At 42.0% G+C, this 26746-nt stretch overlaps 1 protein-coding gene across 4 annotated transcripts in view; it reads left to right on the top strand.

Moving 5' to 3' along the window:
* Nucleotides 1-21207, top strand: part of GPAM (glycerol-3-phosphate acyltransferase, mitochondrial) — a 62315-nt gene extending 41108 nt beyond the window's left edge. For all 4 annotated transcript variants that reach the window (XM_072805335.1, XM_072805332.1, XM_072805331.1 and 1 more), the window contains 12 exons: nt 190-402; nt 4087-4200; nt 5483-5568; nt 6991-7106; nt 9015-9085; nt 10647-10911; nt 11465-11607; nt 12950-13027; nt 13657-13797; nt 15038-15227; nt 16665-16723; nt 17411-21207. In XM_072805335.1, the coding sequence (XP_072661436.1) occupies nt 190-402; nt 4087-4200; nt 5483-5568; nt 6991-7106; nt 9015-9085; nt 10647-10911; nt 11465-11607; nt 12950-13027; nt 13657-13797; nt 15038-15227; nt 16665-16723; nt 17411-17527 (1593 nt within the window). In that variant the 3' untranslated portion in view covers nt 17528-21207. The remainder of the gene's footprint in view (nt 1-189; nt 403-4086; nt 4201-5482; nt 5569-6990; nt 7107-9014; nt 9086-10646; nt 10912-11464; nt 11608-12949; nt 13028-13656; nt 13798-15037; nt 15228-16664; nt 16724-17410) is intronic.
* Nucleotides 21208-26746: the final 5539 nt, after the last annotated feature.

Below are 26746 nucleotides of genomic sequence, written 5' to 3' on the forward strand. Positions count from 1 at the left end.
GGGCTGATGATTATTTCTGTTATCACCAAAATAGAGCATTGGAGGAGCTGGCTTGCTATTATTCATGAGTAAAATATTTTGTCAGTAGTTAAGTTACAGGTTTCTGTTTGTTTTAAGATTTAACTTGGCTAAGCTTCATCTAAGTTGGGTGGTCTTGAACTCACATTTTACATTCTCCTTCCATTGCAGCATATAGTTGAGCTACTTCGACAGCAGCAATTCTTAGAGATTTTTCTGGAAGGCACACGCTCTAGGAGTGGAAAAACGTCCTGTGCTCGGGCAGGACTTTTGTCAGTTGTGGTAGATACTCTGTCTACTAATACTATCCCAGACATCTTGATAATACCTGTTGGAATCTCCTATGATCGTATTATTGAAGGTCACTACAATGGCGAACAACTGGTAAGAGGCCTGCTTACCCAAAAGTGTTCTTCACTGTCAACTCTTTTGCTTTTAGATACAAGCTTTTGGAATCAATTAGGAATTTTTTTGCTATTATTTTATTTAAAGCACTGTGGGAGACATGGTAGCGTGGTCATACTGAGTAGCTCTCATCTTTTGTGTCAGTCTGATTGGTAGTGCTGACCTGCTGTTTTCCTGCACTTGGAGGGACTGACATGGTTAGATTTTCAGTGCTGGCCATGACTGTGGAATTGGGAAAGGCAAGAACACTTGGCACTGAGTTGCCATCTCTACCATGGAGGGTTAAATGTAGTTCTCCCCAGGGTTTATGGTTTATGTGTGGGTTTTAAGTTCAGCCTGAAGGAGTGGTGGGATCACGTCGAAAAAGCAACTGTGAACTCATTTGATAAGTGGCAGTAATTTTTTAGTAAACTTTTTATTGAAGTAAGTGTAATAGTTGGAGAAGAATGCACAAATCAGAAGCATGTAGGTTGAATGATTGCAAAGTGATCACACTCGTGTAACTGGTATGCACATCAAGAAACAATATGATCATGCCCCTAGGAACTGCCCCCCGCCCACCATGCCCCTGTCATCACTGTCCTCTCAGGGGCAACCACTTATCTGCTTACAGAATAGATTAATTTTGCCTATTTTTGAACTCTTACGTAAATGAAATTATGTAATATATGGATGGTCTTTTGCTTCTGGTTTTCTTTGCTCAAGCAGGCGTTTGTGAGATGCATCCGTGTTGTTGTGTTTAACCATGTACCATGATCTGTTGAAAGGCAATTTGGTTTCTGGTTTTTGACTATGGTCAATAGGCGGTAGATTTCTCTTGATGACCATATATATGCATTTTGTTGGGTATGTACCTACAAGTGGAATTGCTGGGTCATAAGGTATACGTATGTTTGGCTTTAGCAGATAATGCCAGTTTTCCAGATTGCTTTTATCAACTTACCTGCATTATGAGAATTCCAGAGGGATTTTGTTTTGCTCTGATTTAGTGTAGAAGTCTTGGATAAAGTATTGGTTTTGAGCTTAATTGCCCCTAAAATGCCAGAAGTTCAAGGATACTAGATAATTAGAGTCTTTATTACTTTTTTAAAGATTTTATTTATTTATTTATTTATTTATTTATTCATACATACATACATACATACATACATACATACATAGCGCACCAACAGGCAGAGTGGTAGGCAGAGCAGAAGGAGAGGGAGAAGCAGGCTCCTGGCTGAGCAGGGAGCCTGACTCGGGACTTGATCCCAAGACCATGACCTGAGCCGAAGACAGATGTTTAACTGACTGAGCCACCTAGGCACCCCGATAATTAGAGGCTTTAAAGATGAAGTGATAGACCGGATTATCATCTGTGTTCCTCTTAGGAGACCCCTCCTTGAATTGGTCTGTGTTGAATATGTACACCACTCACCCTGTTTCATGAGGCCATATCTGCATCCTGTGTCCATTAGAGGCCCATCATTGTGCCTTATGTATATTAATATTCAGTAAATGTTACTAAATGAATAATTGGATTAAAGGCCACTGGGGCTAGATTTGGCATTCACTTGCCTAATATTGGATATGTGGGCTCTGGTGATCATCAGGCTTCATATAAATGGCACCTGACCTATTTTTATCTGAGAACTGCAGAACAGTTCTCCAGCCTGTTGCATCATTTTTATCCTTCGTTAGTTTGCAATGGTATTTTTTCTTTGTTGTGTGTTTTAAATTTCAATTCCAGTATAATTAACATAGTATTCTATTAGTTTCAGGTGTACAGAATGGTGATTCAGCAGTTCTCTACCTTCCTTAGTGCTCATTATGTTAAGTGTACTCTTAATCCCCTTTACCTAATTCTCCCATCCCCCCCACCTATCTCCCCTCTGGCAACCATCTGTTCTGTGTAGTTGAGGATCTGTTTCTTTCTTTGCCTCTCCTTCTCTCTCTCTTTTCCTTTTGTTCATTTATTTTGTTTCTTAAATTCCACATGTGAGTGAAATCATATGTATTTCTCTGACTGGTTTATTTTGCTTATAATTATACTCTATAGTATAATTATAAGCTCCATCCTTGTTGCAAATGGCAAGATTTCATTCTTTTTTATGGCTGAATGACATTCTATTATGTATATATGCTGCATCTTCTTTCTCCATTCAGTCTATAGGGATTTAGGCTGCTTCCATACTTTGGCTGTTGTAAATAATGCTGCAATAAACATTAGGGTGCATCTATCCTTTTGAATTAGTGCTTTTGTATTTTGGGGTAAGTTCCCAGTAGTGTGTGATTATGGGATTGTAGGCTAATTCTGTGTTTAACTTTTTGAGGAACCTCCAGTGGCTGCACAAGTTTGCATTCCCATCGCCAGTACATGAGGGTTCTTTTATCGCCACATCGTTGACAACAGTTGTTTCTTGTTTTGTTGCTAGCCATTCTGACAGGTGTGATACCTCATTGCAGTTTTGATTTGAACTTCCTGATGATGTGTTGTTGGCATCTGCATGTCTTCTTTGGAGAACTATCTGTTCATATCTTCTGCCATTTTTTTTTTTTTTTTAAGGATTGATTCATTTATTTGAGAGAGAGAGAATGTATGTACCCCTACAGGGGGAAGGGGCAGAGGGAGAGGGAAAAAGAATCAAGTAGACTCTGTGCTGAGCCTGGAGCCTGAGGAAGGGCTTGATCATCATACGAGATCATGACTTGAGCCAAACTAAGAGTTGGATGTTCAATGGACTGTGCCACCTAGGCACCTCTGCCCATTTTAAATTTTTTTCTTTTTTTGGTGTTGAGTTGTATAAGTTCTTTTATACATTTTGAATATTAACCCTTTATCTAATATGTCATTTTGCAAATTTCTTCTTCCATGTAGTAGGTTGTCATTTAGTTTTGTTCAGTGTTTCCTTTGCTGTGCAGAAACTTTTTTACTTTCATGTAGCCCTAATAGTTTATTTTTGTCTTTATTTACCTTGTCTTGAGACCTGTCTAGAAAAATATTGGTATGACCAGTGACAGAGAAATTATTGCTTGTGCTCTCCTCAAGGATTTTTATCATTTCAGGTCTCACGTTTAGTTCTTTAACGCATTTTGAGTTTATTTTTTGTGTATTTTTTTGTGTATGGTGTAAGAAAGAGATCCAGTTTCAATTATTTTGCAAGTAGTTGTCCGGTTTTCCCAGCACAATTTGTTGAAGACAGGTTTTTTACCATTGCATATTCTTGCTTCCTTTGTTGAAGATTAATTGACCATATAATTGTGGGTTTATTTCTGGAAACTCTATTTTGTTCATTTATGTGTCTGTTTTTGTGCCAGTACCATAGTTTGCAGAGGTGTTTTTGTGAATGGTGTAAACAGTGTGCTAAATGAATTAGTGTTCTGGTTTTCACTGACCAAACTGTCTCTCCCCATAAAAGGATTACGTCTTTTTGCGTCTTTGCATGCTAAGCATTTATGACAGGTCTCAGTCAAGGAACACTTTTCCTTCTTTATCCAATGTTGTCTCTTTCAATACAAACATCTAGTTTCCTTAAAAAAAAAATGGTGGGCACCTGGGCTCAGTTGATTTAAGCGTCCGAGTAATAAGTGAATGAATGAATGAATGAATGGCATTTTTTGGGTAACAGAATACCTTGTTAGCTTTATTTCTTACCATGCTGTTCTTTGAAAATTGGCATTCAGGGAAAACCTAAGAAGAATGAGAGCCTTTGGAGCGTAGCTAGAGGAGTTATCAGAATGTTACGAAAAAACTATGGCTGTGTCAGAGTGGATTTTGCACAACCATTTTCCTTAAAGGTGAGTATTTATTGGAACGAAGCGGTATTAAAGTGCTGGCATAGCTCTGTGTCAGAAGATGTGGGCTTTGGTTCTGTCTCTGCTGCCTCCTCTCTGTGTGACCTTGGTATCTTCTCTTTTAAAATGAGGGCTATGTCAAAATTGGCATTTCCTAAATTTTCCCACCCAAGTGTGCCTATTGACAAAGGATAGTAAATTTCTATCTCTGGGCAATGCCAGCATCAACATTTTTTGCTATTGTTTCTTTCTTAGTTCATGAGAATTCTGCACATTGATATACGTTGGTATCTTATAGTATGTTTTAAAATTGTCTTTAGAGGAAATTTTTTCAAAACCTACCCCTAAAACCTGGGTAAAATCGACAGTCTAGGACCATGTTCTGTTCTACCGAGTGGAATGCAGCATGCATACATTCAAAGGCACGGTACCGTTTGTGTAGAAGCCTGGTGCTGGCGGGTCCCTGAGGTCCTGGCAGTTTTACTTTCCTGAGATCACTGAATCAGTCCAGGAGAAGGGAGAAGAACGAGTAAGGGAATCGGGAGCCCAGGGACAAGAAGCAGAGGCCTCCTTTTCTTTTTCGTAGTTTTTCTTTAAAGATTCTGACTGTGGTGCTCGGTGCTTTCTGGCCTTACGTGCTTTCAAGAATCTTGTCCTTTCTTAACCACTTTATCCTCTTCAAAATTATTGTACAGCTTCTCTATACTGTTAGGATCTGCTTTTGGATTAAGGGTCTTTTGAATATTATGTGACTTTCAGGTTGTCAGATTTCCTTTAAAAAGCAGGGTTGTATTGATTATCATTATTATTATTATCACTATCATTATGATAACAACAATGATTTTTAAAAGCATGGTTATAAGCATTATATTTTTAAATATAATATTGGGAATGTCAGATAGTTTTGTGTAGATATGAGAAAAGTTCTTGGTAGGGCGTGCAACTCTTGATCTCAGAGTTGGGAGTTCAAGCCTCATGTTGGGTGTGGAGCCTACTTAAAAAATTTTTTTTTAACTAAAAAAATATGTAATTTTGCTTAAGCGTTCATTGTCCCATCCTTTGTATCATCAGTCCTTAGATTTCATGCTTGCCAACATTGTAGGTGTCGTTCTACACTTTTGAAGGTAGTTTAGCATTAGAAAGTACTTCTTCTGCTCTGTAGCATGGCTCATTTTATAAACCACTCCCTTTTTATTTTTTGAAGATTGAATTATATTTTATATATGCTTATGTAAGCAAGACAATGGGAGTTAATGATTGTATTGTATTCCCTCCCCACCCCCAGGAATATCTAGAAAGCCAAAGTCAGAAACCTGTATCTGCTCCACTTTCTCTAGAGCAAGCATTGTTACCAGCTATACTTCCTTTAAGGTAAGATTTGTGGACATTTTTTATACTACCTAAATTATCAGATAATCTATTACTTCTGGCATTGTACAGAAAGATAGATTTTTTTCTTTTTGTTACAATTTGCTTGCTTGTACAACTTTTATTTTCCCTGGAGTTAATTATAGCTTAAATTTGTCAGTGTTTACTTCTTTATGCACTAAACTCAAACTCATCCCCAAATTCTTCTAAAAGATTTTTTTTTAATAATAAATTTATTTTTTTATTGGTGTTCAATTTGCCAACATACAGAATAACACCCAGTGCTCATCCCGTCAGGTGCCCCCCTCAGTGCCCGTCATCCATTCATCCCCCACCCCCTGCCCTCCTCCCCTTCCACCACCCCCAGTTTGCTTCCCAGAGTTAGGAGTCTTTATGTTCTGTCTCCCTTTCTGACATTTCCCACCCATTTCTTCTCCCTTCCCTTCTATTCGCTTTCACTATTATTTATATTCCCCAAATGAATGAGACCATATAATGTTTGTCCTTCTCCGATTGACTTATTTCACTCAGCATAATACCCTCCAGTTCCATCCACGTCGAAGCAAATGGTGGGTATTTGTCATTTCTAATGGCTGAGTAATATTCCATTGTATACATAGACCACATCATCTTTATCCATTCATCTTTCTATGGACACCGAGGCTCCTTCCACAGTTTGGCTGTTGTGGACATTGCTGCTAGAAACATCGGGGTGCAGGTGTCCCAGCGTTTCATTGCATCTGTATCTTTGGGGTGAATCCCCAGCAGTGCAATTGTTGGGTCGTAGGGCAGGTATGAAGAATGAGCACATTCTCATTTTCACATCCTCACTTTGGGTAACTTTTCTCTTGGTCTGTTAAAGGATAGTGAAGTAACACATTTTCATATCAGTCTGGAGGCTTTTGATTATTTGTGTTCTAACATCTTTTTGATTGTGTGAATCAGGTATGAGTTCTTACTTGATTTATACTTTTGAATGTTGGAACTGAATTCCTTTTGGTAGTAGCATAGGTTATGTGTATTGTACCTAAGTGCAGTGTACAGAAGAGTTCCTATGTAGATTTTCTAGAATTTACGTTGAATTGTAACTTAGCAAAATTAAATATTAAGCCCCTCCCTTAATGTGTTCAATTTTAGAAATGTCTTAAAATGAGGTATCTTGCTTTTTTCAGCCAGTGGATTTTGGAAGTGATGTATCAATAGGTTATCTAGTCATGACTCAATAAAATCTTTTGGTCAGGAGAGTATACTACATATATAAATATAGTAAGGCATATTGTGGAGGGAAATAATGCATATAAATCTATTTGTGGTTTAAATTTATATTATAGAGTAATTGAAAGTATTTAAGACATTTATGCCTTAGTTTTGGATAGTTTGCTTATAAAAGAGCTTGTAGAGTCTAATTAAAACAATTCTTTTCAGACCTAGTGATGCTGCTGATGAAGGTGCAGACACATCCATCGATGAGTCCCGAAATGTAACCGATGAATCCTTCCGAAGAAGGCTGATTGCAAATCTGGCTGAGCACATTCTCTTCAGTAAGTACAGTACCAAACCCTTTAATACTGCATTTGAGACCCAGCGTGGGGCAGGGCGCACCACACTTATTTTGGAACCTGCTGTAGTTAGGTTCTGCTTCTGGTGCCATTACCTACTACACAGGTGGTGATGGCAAGTTATTAGAAGGTGATGCTTTGGGGATTTGAAGTAATCGGGTACATCACACACAGTGCCTGATAATTAGTAGGTGCTTATATGATGAGTCTTATGCTTTTTACAAATGAGTACTGTCACAATGATTTATTGCCTTTTTTGTTCATGAATTTGTTTCTTTGAACTAATTAGTAGTATATCGCATGTGGGTTTATAGTTGCATGTCCCTTTCCCCTGCTGACCCCATATTCATTTTTATCCAGCAAATACTGAGGGGCTGTCGTGTGTGCATACAGCTTTGTTTCAGCCATGGGGGATACAAATGGAATAATTAGCAGTTTTGCATGAGCTTATGCTCTTTTTGGTGGCATAGCCGTGCACACGTAATTCAAGTGGATGTGAGCCAGAGCAGAGTGAGTTGAGTGCAGAATTAGCCATCTCTGAGTCCCAAATGACAGTGTGTATCATGTGGTAGAGTCTGCTTTAAAATCCTGTGGCAGTGGCAGTGGTAGTGGTGAGGTCCCTTGGTGCACAGCCCAGGTGGGCTCTCCTTGTTATTCTCTGAGCCTCACTCCCAGTGAGGCCAGACTCTCAGCACTTCCCGGCAACACCAGTGTGGGGGCTTCCTCACCTCCTCTTGCTCCTGCCACTCCAGCTGCTCCTGCTCTTGCTTCACCCGAAGTCAGGGTATTCTTTCTTATGCACCTCTATTTGTGTCTCTTTCTTGCTTAAATTCTGATGCTAGAAATAATACACCTATAATGTGGAAAAGTTGGAAGATAAATAAAAAATCTCTTACTTAGATAACCAGGGATGTTGCTGTGTAGTCTCTAAAAATGTTTTGTATTGCACTGTTTTCCATTTATAACACAAATATTTATTCATGTTTTTTTAAAAACTATGAATATTCTTTTTAATGGCTATAAATGTGGTAGTTGGTACTTTTGTTTTTGTTTTTCAAACGCTAGAGACAACACTATGAGTGAAGTATTCGTGAATTCATTATCATCTCAGAAAACTCACAGTGTGTTTGTTTTGGATTATTCCATAGATATTCTCATATTTGATTTATATAATTATTTCCTACAAATTCTGAGTATTGGGTTATGGACTATGGTCATTCTCAAATATATTTTTGCCCTCTCCCTCCATATCTCTACCTGGCAGGTGGGTCATTTCCTCCTCATCCCAGTGAGCGAGGCAGCATTTTCATCTTACCAATGAGGAAGCTACGGCACAGGGGTTGAAGTAATTTTCCCCCCAAGTTATGAAATTAGTCAGTTGTAGAAATTAGATTTTAGCCCAGATTTTCTGACTTCAAATCTACTACTCCTTCTCCCACTGCACACCTGTTTTACTGTGATGGTGAATCTACCTGCAAGAGGAAGGCTGTAGTGGTGCAGCTACTAGAACAGTAGAGATGCAGCTACTAGAGTACTAAGTCAAACTCAAAAGTGGGAGACCCTGTAGAACTGCCAGAACGGCTTCTGCTTTGGGTCTTGGTATTTCTATAAAGGTGTCTCTCGGTCATTCAGTAACTAAATTCCACTGGCCTGTTTGGAAAGTGGAGCTGTCTTAGGCCAGATTCTGTTATATCATCATAGTGATCTCTACTGAGGATCTGTTGGCCAGAGCATGGTGTAATGCTGTAATTTCCCTTCAGTAAACTATAGTGACAGGAAACGTAGAGGTATTTATAGTTTTCAATCCTCCTATTTAAGGTTTAGGTACTTTTTAGAGACTTTCAGTGCTATTAAAAAAAGGGACCCTAAAGCTTTGTGTTTGCCTTCCAGCTGCTAGCAAGTCCTGTGCCATTATGTCAACACACATCGTGGCCTGCCTGCTCCTCTACAGACACAGGCAGGTATGTCTGCAGTGTCACCTGCAGTTAAGGGAAAGCAGAGGATGCCGTGTCTGCTGTTTAAATACTTGTTCACTAATAAGTGTGGTCTCGTCCTGGCTTGTGCTTCTGAGATAAGCAGTAAAATAAGCTAAGCACTCTGCCCACAGGAGCTTACAGATCTGATGGAGAAAGAAGTCTATGTAAAAAAAAAAAAAAAAAAAAAAAATCTCAGAGACTGCGTAATACAGATGACAGTAGGACACTCTTTGAATAATATAGTTCACGTAAATAAGGCATATTGCATGGACATGCAGTAAGTGTTCTGACAACTATTTGACTTAAATTAGGGTCACATTCCCTTCATGCACTTGTCTAAGTACTGTGATGGAAAAGACCACATCTGTTCCACTCAACACCAAACATAGTGCCTACGTATGTGTGTATATATATTGTAAGCACCAAATAAGTAGTTGTCAGATAGATAAATAAATATTTATTTTTAAAGAATTTATTTATTTATTCATGAGAAACATAGAGAGAGAGAATGGCAGAGATACAGGCAGAGGGAGAAGCAGGCTTCATATAGGGAGCCTGACGTGGGACTCGATCCCGGGTCTCCAGGATCATGCCCTGGGCCAAAGGCAGTGCTAAACCGCTAAGCCACCCGGGCTGCCCCAGATAAATATTTAAAATGAGGGCACCTGAGTGGCTTAGTTGGTTAAGCATCTGCTTTTGGCTCAGGTCATGGTCCCAGAGTCCTAGGATTGAGCCCCATGATGGGCTCCCTGCACAGCAAGGAGTCTTCATCTCCATCTCCCTCTCCTCCCCCCTGCTCATGCTGTCTCTCACTCCCTCTCTCTTAAATAAACAAATAAAATGTTTTAAAAAAAATACAATAAGGGCAGCCCGGGTGGCTCAGTGGTTTAACTCTGCCTTCAGTCCAGGTTGTGATCTTGGAGACCCGGGATTGAGTCCTGTCAGGCTTCATGCTGGAAGGACTCTGCCTGTGTCTCTGCCTCTTTCTCTCTGTGTCTCTCATGAATAAATAAATAAAATCTTTTATTTAAAAAAAATACAATAAAATGAGGGAAAGTGGGGCACTGGGTGGCTCAGTCAGTTACGTGTCAGCCTTTGGCTCAGGTCATGATCCCGGGGTCTGGGGATCAAGCCCTGCATTGGGCTTCCTGCTCAGTGGAAAATATGTTTGTCCCTCTTCATCTGCTCTCCCTGCTTGTGTTCTCTCGTGCTCTCAAATAATAAAATTGTTAAAAAATAAATAAATAAAATGAGGGGAATAATTGCTAAAACATAAGCACTTCTTACTTTTAGATGGCTGCTTATCCCCTTTGTGATCATATCATGTGTTGTGATCAGAGCGTTTTCTGGATGTATCTTGACTTTCTGGAGGACCAGCTTTTTCACCAGTATTTTGATATCCTGTGCCCTGATATTCTGGCCACTATATGACCAACAGTGGGCTGCAGGAAAGCCAAGGCAAGAAATAAAATCATTGGACTGGCCTCTTGGCCTTTTGCGAAGCAGTTTTCCACTGTTGTGAGACCATTTCTGTCTTTTTCTTTAGGGAATTGATCTCTCCACATTGGTGGAAGACTTCTTTGTGATGAAGGAGGAAGTCCTGGCTCGTGATTTTGACCTGGGCTTCTCAGGAAACTCAGAAGATGTAGTCATGCATGCCATACAGCTGCTGGGAAATTGCATCACGATCACCCACACTAGCAGGAATGATGAGTTTTTTATTACTCCCAGCACAACTGTCCCATCAGTCTTTGAACTCAACTTCTACAGCAACGGAGTGCTCCATGTCTTCATCATGGAGGCCATCATAGGTACGGCTTGCCCTGAAATAGCTTCGTGGAAGCTGAAAGGGCCTAAAGCACATGGTGGTGTCTGTTGATTTGGATGGTAGCCCCTTGTTGGAGGGGATGTGTTGCTGTACTTTTAGTTTTCAAATTATGTAGTCTGCTAAATCTCACTTTAACTTATTTTTACATTTATTTATGGATAAGTTGTTACTGAATCACTGTTTGCATAGTGTTACACTTATTACTAAGGAGGAGAGGGAAGGTATTTTGCTATCAGGAGCTGAAAATCTGAGAAGTCCACATGGCAGTGAAGTGAGTATAGGGGATCCAGAGGGAACAGAGGAGGAGAGCAGGAGGGATTGAAGCCCCTGAGGAAGATGTTGGATGGCATTGGGATCATATGGAATTGTGAGGAGTGAATCCTGCAGGGATTTACTTACATTTTTCTCCAGTGAATGCAGACTGTTATTTCTGATTTGTTCATGATCTATTAAGGTAATTCAAGTTTTCTGAGCCGGTCGAAGTTTTCCTTGGAGCTGTAAGGCTGCCGGCTTCATTGATGTTTTCCTTTCCTTAGCCTGCAGCCTTTATGCAGTTCTGAACAAGAGAGGCACAGGAGGGCCTTCAGGTACATCCCCCAGCCTGGTCAGCCAGGAACAGCTGGTGCGGAAGGCTGCCAGCCTCTGCTGTCTTCTCTCTAACGAAGGCACCATATCCCTCGTAAGTGAAGACTTTTTAGTGTTGTCTCTTCTCTTTTCCTTGAGAACTTTAATGCAAACATAAGCCACCTTTGTTCTCGCAGAGAATGTTTGGTCTGTTATTGAAGCTTTACATTCTACTCCTGGGTGTCAGTGACCCTCTGGCCAGTATGTTGTTTACTATCTTTGTTTGCCATTGGGGTCACTGCTCCAGTGAACCCTTCATGTAGTTATGAGGCATGATAGGACAGATTGCTCAACATTCTCCATCAGATGGATCCCAACTGACTGAGCTCTTATTGTACATAAGGCACTGGGTTAGAGGCTTGTAAATAATTAACACGCCCAGAAGATAAGAGCCAGAAAGTCTTAAAAATCATCTGTTCAACCCCTTGTCATTTTACAAATGGGAAAACTAAGTCTCTGCAGGGCTGCTGAGCATTTGTATTCAGTTACCTTTAAACGTCCATAATGAGGCATACATATTAAGCAATAGAATCTTGTTTCTCAGAATCATCAACAAATAGTATTCATATTCTATTTGAAGTCTTGCACTCTCTCTCTCACTTATTTGAATGTGTTCTGGGACATTTATGAGTATGTATATTGTGAGTACAGTGATCTTTGCATATGGTATATTGTCGCCCTGTTGTGGAATCTGTTTTGCATGAACTTTGAGGGACAGGGTGGGATGGGATGGGGTGGATAAAGCTCCCAAGATTGACCTTGTCCTTTTCCTGGGTCATTTTTGAGTTACTTGAATAGCATGTTTCCTCTTCCACTACCTTTACGTACAGTGTTTACTGTAAGGTAGCATTTGCAGAGAAGTTGTCTTATGAAGGAAAAGAAATAGACTGTAGGGGCCTGATGAGCAACCCTTCTGAGAGTTGCCCCACTGTGGGAGGAGACAGTTTCAGGGCATCTGTGCAGGTGGTGCAACTCTGGGTGCTCTACCAGATACAGAACAAGGGCTCTTCTTGAACATTGCCCTTGACCATGGAGGGTGGGCCTCAGGAATCTTAGGACTTGCCTAAGAACAACTTAGTGAGTTGGTTGATATGGAAGCATTTAGCAGTTACCTTGTGCAGTGTTTTCTGTCTTTAAAAAAGGTCAGTGATGGGGGGGCACCTGGTTGACTCAGTTGGGTTAAGCATCTGCCTTCAGCTCAGGTCATGATCCCGGGGTCCTGGGATTGAGCCCTGGTGTCAGGCTCCCTGCTTAGTGAGGAGTCTGCTTCTCCCCCCCCCACCCCTCTCGCTCGCTCTCCTACCCCCTGCACTGGTGTTCTCTGTGTCTCTCAATAAAATCTTTAAAAAATTTTTTAAGAAGGTCAGTGACATTATTTAAATGCCTTTTCTTTTCAGCCTTGTCAGACATTTTACCAAATTTGCCATGAAACAGTAGGAAGGTTTATCCAGTATGGCATTCTCGTTGTGGCAGAGGTAAGAGGAATGGCTTTCCTTTATTTGCCTTTATTCAATTTCTGGCTCTTCCTTATCTTTTCTACCAATTATTTTAACCCGTGTTACAACCAATGATTTTAGCCAATAATTACATCTTGATATATAGTCAAGTCCACATAAAGAGGAAAGAATAGGGAGAGCGAACATCTTTTGGGATTGTTTTTAATATTTTGGTTTCTTTTGTGTAACTGGTGTCTAGAACATATCTTGACTTAGTGACACCCGAAAGTGTTCATTCCAAGATGAGATGTGTCTCATATCCATGTACTTGTAGCTTGCACACATGCATTTTTCTCTTTTGAGATTTTAATTTTTGTACTTAGTATAGCAGGTATGGCCTGGGAAAGTAGATATCAGTTTAGGGGAGGTCAGGGTATTTTTATTTGCTCTACCTGGCAGCTTCCCCTGCTACCTCTTTCTTTCCTTCTTTCCCTCCTCACTGTCTCCCGAGTGACTGTGTTTGGAGCAGGACGTGGGCTGATGCTGTAGGGGGCTAACAGAGGGGAGTTGGGAGGGCAGGGCGAGAGGATGTTGGTATGACATCCAACCACGCAGATGTCTGTGTGCCCACGCATGTTTGTTTGCTGTTTGCTATCTCTTTGGCATAGCAAGATGACCAGGAAGATATCAGTCCCGGTCTTGCTGAGCAGCAGTGGGACAAGAAGCTTCCTGAACCTTTGTCTTGGAGAAGTGATGAAGAAGATGAAGACAGTGATTTTGGTGAGGAGCAGCGAGATTGCTACCTGAAGGTACTTCGGTGAAGAATTCTGGTGGACGTTATAGTGAGGAGCTGAGGTTTATGTTGCCCCTAGTCAATGAGGTTCTTAGCAACTGGGACTCTGCTGACTTACCCACAAACCAGCTGTGGTCCTTGCTGCCTAGTAAAGACACTCAAATGTTCACGGTGAGCAAATACCCCCAGTTGCTCAGTTTGGGTGTAGATAATGGAAAAGGAAACAAAATTTGAGAAGATGAACACGAGTGAGACCCTTCCCGACCCTCTCATCAAAATGCACAGGGAACAAAGCTGTTTCCCAAACCTTCACTTCCTCCCGTAGAGGGGGGACAGTGTTCGGTCCTCCACAGAGCCAGCAGTGCTGGACCAGGTGGTGAAGGGAGTAGGTCTCAGCTGCCACGCAGCCCGTGGCTCTGAGTCATGCTCACTCTTGTCAAGCCTTCCCAAATTTCATACGTTGAGCTCTTTGCCTTCAATCAAAACAAATCCCATCACGGGAAACTTCAGATTTATGAGATTGATTGCCCCTGATTTGACCCATTTTTTCTGAATACCTTAAATGGATTACTTAGTAACACCCCTAATTTACACACACACAGACACACAGAGATTCAGGAGGTGTCACTTCTGGAAAGTCCACCTGAGTTTTAGGAGTTTCTGCATTTTGGGTATTATCATCATTAAGATGGGGCAGTGATCTTGCTGCCACACCGCAGAGGGGCTTACCTCTGCAGTTCCTGTTTTGGGGGGTACAGTGAGAGCCCCCTCTGCCACCCAGCACCCCGTCAGCACTACTGTCACTCCCCACTGTGCCGGGATATGGGCCAAAGGCCGTGTGGGGTAGCAGGACGTGAGGGCTGGGGAGGATTGAGGTGACCTTGGTGGTCTTGCCACGTGCCCTCTTTCACACTGGAGTGAAACCCTGGAGGGTCTGGCCTCAGGACCAGCTGTGTTCAGTGATGACGATATGTCGTAACTCTGTCATTCAGGTATGCTGGTTTCTTCTAGGCAGCTGTGTAGGGAGTGCAAACCTCAAATACTATAGAAAGCAGTGACTCCCAATAAAAGAGCCCATTTCAAAGCCAGAGTCCTTTTGAGCAGAGGGTCTGTGTTCCCAGAGCGGCCAGCTGTTTCTGTGAAAGGGCCAGAAGAGGCCACCCGCTCCACTTCTGCCTCTGAGGAGGTTGCTGTGTCACAGGCTTGTTTCTTCTGCCCCTGCTCCATGACTTCATCTCCCACCCTCGCACTCCCAGGTGAGCCAGTCCAAGGAGCACCAGCAGTTCATCACCTTCCTCCAGCGGCTGCTCGGGCCTTTGCTCGAGGCCTACAGCTCGGCCGCCATCTTCATCCACAACTTCAGCGGGCCTGTCCCGGAGCCTGAGTATCTGCAGAAGTTGCACAAGTACTTGATCACCAGGACAGAGAGAAGTGTTGCTGTCTATGGTATGATACTCTGGTGTCTTTTAAAAGTTAGGCTTTTTTATTTTTATTTATTTATTTTTTAAAGATTTTTATTTATTTATTCATGAGAGACAGAGAGAGAGAGAAGCAGAGACACAGGCAGAGGGAGAAGCAGGCTCCATGCAGGGAGCCTGACGTGGGACTCGATCCCGGGTCTCCAGGATCAGGCCCGGGGCTGAAGGCAGGTGCTAAACCACTGAGCCACCCAGGGATCCCCAAAAGTTAGGCCTTTTTTGATCACAGGAATCTGCTATTGGTAGACAAAAGGGAAAAAAATGCGAACTTATCCTGATCTCTAACTTCATAGATTGCTATTATTATCTGTGTGGGGATGTTATATAAACGGAATGATACAGGTACTGTCCTGTGTGGCTTCCCTCACTTAACATTGTGAGAGCATACATGATAGCACAGGTGGTCGTTTGGTTATTGTTGTTGCTGTATAGTCCTACCCGGCAGAAACATTTACCTTGTTTCATGTATTTCCATCATTGATGGAGAGTTGGGTTGTCTGCACCTTGGAGCTACGGTGACTAGTGCTACTGCGAACATGTTTGAACACTGGGCAAACATATGCCCTCATTTACACCAGGCTGCATCTAGGAATAGAGTTGCCTGTCACAGCTTCTGGGGGTACTGTGGCTGGTCCTGGGGTGATGTGCCAGTTTGCACGCCCGCAGTGACGGGTTTCCGGTGCTCCCCATCCAGCCACTGCTTAGTAGAGTCCATGTTTATGGGAGTGTGACTAAGGTGGGAGTAGTGTTTTATACAGTGATGGCTTAGGACTGAAACTGCTTGGAATCAATACTTTATTTAGAGGCAGAAGGGACCTAGAGGTGATTTCTCTCTAGAACTATATCTCTCTCTCCCTTCCTCTCCCCATAGTCTTATAGACCTATATAGTTATAGATTTATCTCTAGATAGATATCTAGAGATCGAGTACTCACTTTATAGATGAGGAAGCTATCGTAGGTCACACAGCTAGTTCATGGGCACACCTGGATTCAGAACTCTTTTTTTCTGACCTCTAGATTTGTGCTCTTTCTGACTCCACTGGTATGGGAACATCTGTGCATCACTGTGCAGATTAACAGAATTTCTCCCCACTGTCTTGTTTACTTCTCTCAAAAAACCCTTCAAGATGGATGTTATAGGTATTTCTCCTTCTTTTCCTTTCTTTCTCGTTTCTTTTCCTCCCTCTTTCTTGCTCTTTTTGCCTTAAAAGATGACAGAATGGGTTTAAAGAAACAGCAAATCCTTTGAGACCTCACAGGTTGCCAGTAGCAGAAGAGCTCGAGCCCGGTCTGCTGACTTGCTCACACCCTCTCCAGGGCCTCCCACACTTTCATACTGTGGATGTTGGGGTTTTTGAGTTTGTCAGGCTTGAACTTTTGACAAGGTCTTATCCTTCTCTACAGCGGAGAGTGCCACTTACTGCCTTGTGAAGAATGCTGTGAAAATGTTTAAGGATATTGGGGTGAGTACCCACCGCTTATGGTATGAAGGCATGTGTTAACTTCTCTTTCTGATCAGCTCTGGTCTGTTTGAGCCACCTGCATCTGGGGTGGGCCCTGAGAAAAGCAGGTTGTGCTGGACTAGTCATGACCACATTTCTGGGGATTGGGAGGGGGACAGGTATGTTAAAAGTGCCCATCAGTACAGATTTATTCTAATGTTCTGGAATTTCCCTGGCTTTCATTTTTATCCCAAGACCATTTATATATAACTGGTGGCAGTGTGTTTCAAGATGCTACTACAAGTTTTGACAGGGATATTAGTTATGCCATATGATTTTCAGTTACTGGGTTTTTACCAGTATTGCCAGATATACCCTCCAGTGTACTTACCTTCCTTCATGTGTCATATGGGACATGAGTTCCATGGAGGTACTAATGGCATTTGTAAGGAACTATTTGTGACTATCCTAACACAGGTTTTAAAGTATAGTGTACTGATTGGACTCTACCCCAAAGAACACGGCACCTACATCCATAACCTCTCCACCCCATACTTGTGAAAACCCGTAGTACATTTACTTAAAGCCAAGATACAGTTTTATATGCCTTTGTGCATTTTGGGGTCTAGAACAGAGGTCAGGGTTGGTAATAGGAATGTCTCTCTTTTTTTTTTTTTAGTTTGTCTTTAATTTAAACTTTCTCTCTAGGTTTTCAAAGAGACCAAACAAAAGAGAGTGTCTGTTTTAGAACTCAGCAGCACGTTTCTACCTCAACGCAACCGGCAAAAACTCCTAGAATACATTCTGAGTTTTGTGGTGCTGTAGGTAACTCCTGGCACCTCTGGCAAGTTAAGGGCATGGGACGAGTCCCTGGTAGGCTCCAGCCTCTGGCTTGAGAGTTGAAGGTGCCAGCGTGTGGTCAGGCCTGACCTGTCCTAATCTGACGTGCTGGAAGACAAGTGCCTTCCCCTCCGTGGGTCTGTGCTTATCCCTACTCCGAGATGACACAGCAGCCTCCGCTTGCAATTCATCATCAATAGATGACAAAATGAAATCTCAAAAAATTATTTTGGAGTTTATATGAAAAGATTTACCTTTTAAGTATAGGACTAAACTACTGTGATGGGCACAAAAATGTAGATTCGTTCTAGAACTGAATCTTGTATACTTAATACTGTCGGATAATTTGTCGGTATACTTTCTGATTAACGGTTAATACTTCCTTTAAACATAATTGAGTCATCCATTCACTGTTGATTTTTTTTTTTTCAGTTTTTGTCAATAATAGCTAAGTCTTAAAGGGGACACCTTTCATCCCAAAGTGCTTTACAAATAATGGGCTGATCTTTATCACACCCAGGTATCACTGTGCTGTCCTTCGCAGTCAGATTTAGAAAGTTTTTTAAAAGCTACCTGAAAACACAATATTAGTTTATGTCAGAAATAGAGCTAATGTGATCAAACTGTTACCATCAGGAGGTAAATTTGGCTGGCAAAATTCAAGGTGAACTTGGCCAGAACACTGACTTTGAACTTTTGCTCATGTAAAAAAAGTGCCATTGAGTTTTAAATGACCAGCAAGGATTTAGGAACGAGTCCTGTTTTATGTCTGTACCCCTTCCCACCCTCGGGTGGCACCCGCCTGTCATAGGTGCAGCTCTTTCTTGGAGATTCTCCAACCAAATAGCAGTTGTCCTAACCTGATTAGCTTGGCCTGAGAGACTGTGTTAGGGTAAAGTGCTGTGGTGATAGGCTGCTGCCCCAGGGCTCATGTACCTTGTACAGATTGTGCACTGCATCCAGTCCAGGTGACTGGTGCCCACTCAAGTTTTGTGGTGTACAACCTGTGCCATATATGTCGTAGCCCTGTTGACTAGTCATCGGTTTGAGGCATGTATGGATTTTTAGCTATGAGGAAAAACCATGGTTTTTAAAAAATGTATGTGGGTTACATGCCTACACCCTGATGCCACATAGTGGCAAATTGTCATGAAAAATTGTCTGTTCATAATGGGTAGGTGCCTTTTTATGAGCAGGGAGCATAACTGTGCATTGTAATTATGGTGATTTCATAAAGATCATGTGATATGAAAATATTTTCTAGCATCTTACTGTTCTTTCTCTCCACGGTATTATGGAATTAGGAATTTTTCTTGAAGAATATTGCATATAGTCTTTGAATTAGAAAGTACTGAGAATTTAGTTTGTACTTTTATAAGCTTGGACTTTAAACACTAATTGTATCGTCCTCTGTGTGTGTCAGGAGAGGAAAGGGTACTGATCGGTACTTCATGTTGTATGAAATATCTCCTTTGAAACTCATAGCAATAATGCTGTGCTGTGGTGATCTTTTTCCAGTCTTCTCAAATTCCGTGTGTAGGTTATATTTGTTCTTGATAGGAACTCATGTACCCTTAAGCCATTGTCAGTGTTGTAGCGGCTCTGGTGTGGAGCGGGGTCTCCACCTTGTAGCACTCCGTTTGACTAACGGGGACAGAGGAGCACTTCTGTGGACTGGAGCTGTGCCTGTGGAGGAACACCCAGGGGGACTTACTAATCCCCACGGGCGTTCCTTTTCTCGACTGGCCGTCATCGCACTAGTCTCTCTCATTCTCCCTCTAAATCATAGATCAAGGATTGCTCAGATTCTCTCAGTTACCTGGGAAGTCAAGGTTGGGAGTGACTTTGAGTGGAGTCTGCTGCCCTACCTGAGACTTCTGCTAAGAGCCACTGCTGTGCTGGCCTGAGCAGGGAACAGTGGCTCCTCTGGCTTTATTTTCCTTTTCAGTTGGTTTGTTTTCTGGAAATATAATCAGATGCTTTGAGGAATGCGATGTATGATTTGCTAGCTCTCTCGCAACTTAACTCACTGTGAGAATAAATATGCATGCTTTTTGTAATTAACTGGTGCTTTGAAAACCTTTTTTAAGGAAGAATAATCTCAACCAAAGTTATGCTCATCCAGACAAGCTGACCCTGAGTTAATTTTAGCACAACTCATTCTTCAGTGCCTCATTACTGAAAAAAACATACATCATCACAGTAAGGCTTCCAGGTAGCACTGTTTTTGCTTAAAGATTTATTTTCACTGTTTTCCAAAAGCGAATGGCTTCCATGTAAGATTAAACAAACTAGGTGCTTGTAAATAATTTATTACAGTTTACTCTCCTGCATTTCTCTAACACTGAAATGCATGCCCTCCAGGGGAAGACTGTGAGTCAAATTAAAAAACAAAATCCAATAATAAGCAATATGAATCTGCACGCTTTCCAACTGAGAATGTCCTAAGTGATTTCAGAAAGAGGAAGGATTTTTTTTCTTCCTTAAATTTCAAGAAAAAACAAAGGGAAGGAATTTGTGTGCAACATGGAGAACTAGTAACAGAGAAAGTACTCGCGAGTCTTTCTTCTGAGACCTGTTCAGTCTCTCAAAGTCACGAGGACGAGTGGAGAAAATACATCAGGGATTGCCATGAATGTAAACTCAGATTGTGAAGCTTCCAGGCACCTGAAGGGGCAAAGCATTTCCCATGGTTCTCCATGTGATCTCAGTGCTCTGTGAGATGTTCATAGGTGTTTTATAGAAGAAGTGTTGGTGATAAAATAAATGTGGATCCTCTTTTTTTTTTTTTTTTTAAAGAAACTCCCATTGTGCACTAGCATGGTGAGGGCTCAGGATATGCCAGTCCCAAGCCTGTTTAACCTGGCATTTCCAAACCGTTGTGATCCTCTTTTCCCCTTGGCACCCCTATGAACCTCTCACTAATAAGCCATGGAAAACATTTTGGGAACCACTACATTAGGTAGTTCTTTAAGGGGACAAAACAGAATGAGATGGCAGGGAGGCAGAGTTTGCATGCATTGTGTATAGTCACGTTCTAGTTAGTGGGTGTATGTTTTCTTCCCTGGAGACAATAAGCACAGAAAACTAATATAGGCGGTCAGAGCTCTTTCCTTTGAAGGAGAGATTGGCTGTCAATGATCCTGGGTTTTTCCCCCCGAAAGTAGCAAAATTAACACAAGGATTAACTGGGGTAAATAATTAAGATTTTAATTCAGATCTAGAAGAAAATAATGCACAACTGAATGCAGATTTTTATCCACAGGTAGTTCTAGTGTTTAGAAATGATAAGATCTATCATTGAAGTTTCTAAGACTTAATTTGGATGTAAATCTGTTTTTTAAAACACTCTTTTTAGGAACTTGAGACTTGGCCTCTGGTGTTCTAGTTTAATACAAACTAATGATTGCATTTGAAAGAATTTTGACTTTATTTCTAAACATCTAAAGCTCTGAAATGCCTTGATGGAAGGTGTTATTTTTCCTGTTGTACAAAGAAATGTTAAATTGTTGTAAAAAGAATTACTATAAAGTACTGTGAAATAATACTATGTGATTTTGTGAGCGAAACTTATTTGGAAACGTTGATTGATTTTTATGCCTGTTAATGTATTGTAAGAAACACAGAAGTGTAGTTTTCTTTTAATAAACCAAAAAATGAATACATTCTTGATGTCTTGCATTTGTAGTTAAAAGTTCCTGACATAACTCATTATACAGTTGTTCTTGTTTGATTTTATATAGCACTTTATTAAAATGCTTATAGGAAATGATCTTACATAAATTTATGAGCCTGCATGCAGTGCATGGTTTTATTACGGACCCAGAACTCTCCAACTGCGATCAAGCATTTGCTCTCCTTAGTAAATATTCACATCACAGAGATAGACTTTGAGTTTCTGTAAAGATCCCTTTAAACTGGGTGCTTCTGTCATATTTTTATGTACTGAAGTGTTCGTTTTTTTCTCCCAATAGTTCATAATATTTGCTCAAAAAAATATTAGTTGACTTTTTTGACAAGGCAAGTATTTTCTTATAGCACATTTTTCTGTGGATCCTTCACAATCACTCCAATGCAGCCTTTTCAGGAGCATGCCCTTTGGAAAGGGAGCAAACACGTGCCTGGCCATGCTGTCCCTGTCCTTTAGGCACACGACATGGCTGTGAACCTGACATTCAAGGCCGTCTCATCTGTTCTCCACCAGACCCTCTATCCGAATGTTGTACTCTGCCCTCTGTGATTTGGTCGGGTTGTTGCCAGGACTGTGCCCTTGCCCTTTGATGCATTCATTCTTTCTCTGCATTAGCAGCTCTCTCGCTGCAGCCAAGTGTGACCTTCCCTCTATCATACAAAATTCCATTTACAACCGCTCACTCTAAGTGGATGTTAGTTTTGAAGGCTAATCTCTAGATCTTCAGTTCTGCACCCACTCATTTTAGTCTGTTTATTCCCTTTTGTACCACCTAGTCTGTCTCCTACACACATATCTAGTAAAATTCTAATGTCCCTCCTTGGCAAATAGAAAGATGTTTTTGTAATGTCCACAGCATCCGCGCTGTCCATACCGCAGCCTGACCCCTCATTGAGATGCTACTTTTGCTCTTCAAGTGTCCTTGGCCCTCTGGTCTTCTCTCTCCTTCAGAACGCCACCCTCTCCAACTCTTCCTTGCCTCCCACCCTTTATCAGATGGTCCAGGCATTGTTGCTGGAGCCTCTGAGTATTAAGCCAATTTTGTCTGAAATTTGTATTTTTTCAATATGAAAGTACCCAATTTTTATATGTTGGTACAACAAAGTATGTGGATTATGTGTACTGCCTTGCTGGGCCATTTCTGTCTTGTCAGCTGCCAGTTCATGCCTTCTGATTTGGGAGAAAGCAGCTATGAATACACCAGTTCTAGATGCCCCTTCCAGGAGCCAGAAAAGGTTCTGTTGTTGGGGAAAGGTTGATCTTGCTCATCTGAGTTAGGCAGGGATGAAGTGTCAAAGCAAGGCTTTGATGAGGACCACTGGGTAATGTTTAACCAGGCAGGCAATGGGCAATTGAGTCAGCCTTTGATGTTGGGCTCACTGCTGTGCCCACGTCAAGGAAAGTGTACATCAAAACAAGCCAGTGTTGCCACTGCCAGTGGCTCTGGTGTTCCTGCCAAAGCTACTTCTGACAGGAAATGGTTAGAATAGGTGCACAAGCTCAATTTCCAAACTTCTGGGAAAACATCTTGCCACCTTCACATTGCAGGTCAGTTGAAAATTAGAAGGAAAAGAACCCATACAGACTCCCGCAGACACCTGTTGAAAGTCCTTAATTTACATAGCCAAGATACAGAACATAGTAGAAGTGAGGGGTCTACATAAGACAATAGCAGATATAGATAACCTTTCCTCGGGACGCCCAGGTGGCTCAGCGGTTTAGGGCCTGCCTTCGACCTGGGGTGTGATCCTGGAGCCCCGGGGTCGAGTCTCGCGTCGGGCTCCCTGCATGGAGCCTGCTTCTCTCTCTGTCTGTGTCTCTCATGAATAAATAAATTTTTAAAAATCTTAAAAATAACCTTTCCACTTGCTTCCTTTTGGGTTCTTTATTGGTGGGCCCATCTGATACCTAGATTCCCATTTGCCTGCCATAGTCCCTTTGTGATTATTAATAATGCCCTTTTTGGCTCTCAGAGGAGTCTAGGTGAGAGTAATAGATTATATGGTCACTATCCATGGGACATCCATCTGCCAGTCAGTGACAGGATCCCACTAGAGTTGAGAAAGGAGCTTCTTTTTTGGGGTACCATTAGTTTATTATAAAAGAGACACAAATTATTTACATGATAAAAGATTTCACAACTTCCCTGGAATGGGCAGCTTCACTGGATGCCATTTCAATAACGATTTACTTTAGTCTACATGCTCTCCGAGAATGTCACCATCTCTATTCAGTGTCACGTAGAACTACTTTGGTGTCTCCATATTCTGGGCAAAGAACTATACCTACAACTTTCACACTCACTGGTTGAATCTCTCCCACTTTTTCCTTTAGAACCTGATCCAACTGCTACTACTGTTGCTTGCAGTATTTTTCCTTGAGATTTTTCTGGAAACGTAGTGCCTCCTTTGGTTACAGTTTTGGCTACACTCTTTCAACTAAAACTTGGTCAAAGAGGGGAAGAAACTTTCTAAACACTGTCCCACCAAGACTTTGGCCACTGTTGTTAGTACTCCACTACTTTCTTTCTCTCTCTCTCTCTCTTTTTTTTTTTTTTTCTCAAATACACTCGGGGGTTTACCACCTGAGAACTTTCAGCATCTTCAAATTTACTTGTAAGGAAATGTTTATAATTGAACTGATCTGAGCACTTATGGAGAGACTGTGGAGAAACAGCCCGGGAGTTCTCCAAAGAATCTCTCAATTTTTCAGAGTTCCATTAAGTCCATCTCTTCTAGTACATTTGGAGGGTTTGAGGCCAAATGAATATGCTTCATTATTTCTCTATGGTTCAAAGGGTGAGCAAAATATCCCTGCTTCTATTTGTATGATTCTAGGCATGCATGGTGGGTGGAGAAGAGAGCTACCAGTCTCCTTTTATCTAATAAGGAAAAACCAGAACAACATGGGGCCTGTGATGAGGATTTCAAGGAGGGACTGAATATGGCTGTTCTCTGTTGATCAGTGGTTTTCAAGAAGATCACCAGACAAGTAGCATCAGCACCACTTGGGACCTTGTTGGAAAAACAAATACTTTTGGCTCCACCCCAGTGCCCAGCAATCTGTTTTGACAAACTCTCATTGATTCATAGGGTTTGAGAACCCCTGCTTTAGATACACAGCCTTGGCAAAAATTGGGAGTTTCACTTTGTACTCAGGAAATGGAAACAAGGGACAGAGATGGGTAATAAATACCCTTTCCAAAATGGGTTCTTCTCAGGAAAGCATGAAAGCCATCAAGTCAGCTTGTCCAAGCTGGGCTATGGGATAATGGGCCTTGGCCCATCTATGCATGTTGGGGTGTATCTACCTTGGGCAATGGTGATACTGAGCCTTGTCATTGCTCAGCCATCTCTGCGGGTGAGGGCAGGCATACCTTCTGCCTTGTGTGACTTGTCATCTGGGGGATTCTCAGCACTCAATTTATCCAAAGAAGGCTTGTCCAAGTTTTGTTCTGTGAGCAAATTTTATATAGCCCTTCAAATCAGTATTTATTGTTTTTCATAATAAGTGTTCTCCATTGTTTTGCTGGAGCCAATAAACTTTCTTCTTGTTTCACTTTGTCATGTCGTTTTCCAAGTTTCACACTAAGTGCAGGAATCACCTTGACATTACTGTAGGGCCTTTGGGTCATTTCACTTACTGGTTTGCATTCCATGTGGCTGGTGGTCAGATGATGTCATTTCTGTTCCAGATTCTTTCATCACCTTCCTGTGTGAGCATGGGCAACTTCCTCCTCTGGAAAATGGGGCTGAATGTTGGGTGACTCCTCATTTCCCTTTCAGAGCTAAACTTTTCTGTCCTCAATCGGAAGCAGAGAAGAGCAAATCCCACCCAAGAGCAACGTTTCCAATTCACAAAACACTTCCACATTCATTCCACCTAAGGTCTTCTTCGAGAATGCATTGTGAGGGTGTCCCTGTGCACTGAGGTGATGTGACTCGCTCAGAGGATTTTGCACAAGCCCTCTCCCACCATGCTGCTTGCACACAGTGAGGCAGGAGGAGAGCCTCTGAGATTGAAGATGGCTAGAGTTGGCTACACGTATTGTGTATTTGTTATGGTGCAGAGCCAAAACTCAGCAGTGATTGCCATACATGTCAGAGGTTATTGAGAGAACATGATCTCCAGTTGACCTGCAGGCTGAACCAGGGCAATGGGAGGCTCCTTCCCCTCTTGCTGTCCCCTCCTTTGTCTCTGGAAAGTACATTTCCCCTACTATTCCCACCCGAGCAGCCATCTCAAGGATGTAGCATTGAGAGGAAAAGGTGTTGTTCAGATTGTCTGGAGGGCTTCTGTGAACCCAGTGAAGGTCTCTACGTGAGCTTTTAAGATTCCCACAGGTGAGTGTAGAGATCTCCCATTCTTGCCATTGCCCAGGAAAAGCCTCCTAAGTTCCCTTGCTTGTTGAAGGCGGCCACCTACCAATCTGGAGTGCTCTGCCTCTTTCTTCGGTGTCTCTTGGCCTGCAGTGTACAAGGGCCAGTGTGCAAACGGATCCTATGAAAGTACTTTTAGGATCCTGTATGTCAAGAGCCATGCCGATCACTTGGTGGTGGTTCTCAGGACCCTCAGAGGTAAGCAATGTGAGCGCTTAGTCCAGGTCGTGTTGCCAGCAGGCTGTGGGACCGGTTTTCAAATGCAGCAATTGCACTGTTGGGGATTTACCCCAAAGATACAAATGCAATGAAACGCCGGGACACCTGCACCCCGATGTTTATAGCAGCAATGGCCACGATAGCCAAACTGTGGAAGGAGCCTCGGTGTCCATCGAAAGATGAATGGATAAAGAAGATGTGGTTTATGTATACAATGGAATATTACTCAGCTATTAGAAATGACAAATACCCACCATTTGCTTCAACGTGGATGGAACTGGAGGGTATTATGCTGAGTGAAGTAAGCCAGTCGGAGAAGGACAAACATTATATGTTCTCATTCATTTGGGGAATATAAATAATAGTGAAAGGGAATATAAGGGAAGGGGGAAGAAATGTGTGGGAAATATCAGAAAGGGAGACAGAACGTAAAGACTGCTAACTCTGGGAAACGAACTAGGGGTGGTGGAAGGGGAGGAGGGCGGGGGGTGGGAGTGAATGGGTGACGGCACTGGGGGTTATTCTGTATGTTAGTAAATTGAACACCAATAAAAAATAAATTAAAAAAAATGCGATCCTCAGCACTTTGTTTTACAAATGCTCCTGAGGGCACTCCGCCTCCCTGGCCAGTCCATGTCTGGAAGAGAGAACTAATAACACTGAAAGCGAATCTGCAGATGGCATTTATTTGGGAGGCGTTTTGAGCACCGGGCAGGCTTTGGTTGGGCTCACTGTGAAGTCTTCTGCTGTGTTCACCAGGTTGGAAAAGTCACTGTCTCTGGTGTGGAGAGGAGGTGGCGTTTCCACCCTGCCCTCCCCCAGCACAGCCTGCAGCCCTGGCCCCTCCGTCTGGGGTCAGGAGACATCCCCTCCCCTATGGAATCAATCACTTCTAAATCTGACTCCTGGGCCAGT

Source organism: Canis lupus, chromosome 29 (assembly GCF_048164855.1).
Source record: "Canis lupus baileyi chromosome 29, mCanLup2.hap1, whole genome shotgun sequence".
Taxonomy (NCBI): Eukaryota; Metazoa; Chordata; class Mammalia; order Carnivora; family Canidae; genus Canis; species Canis lupus.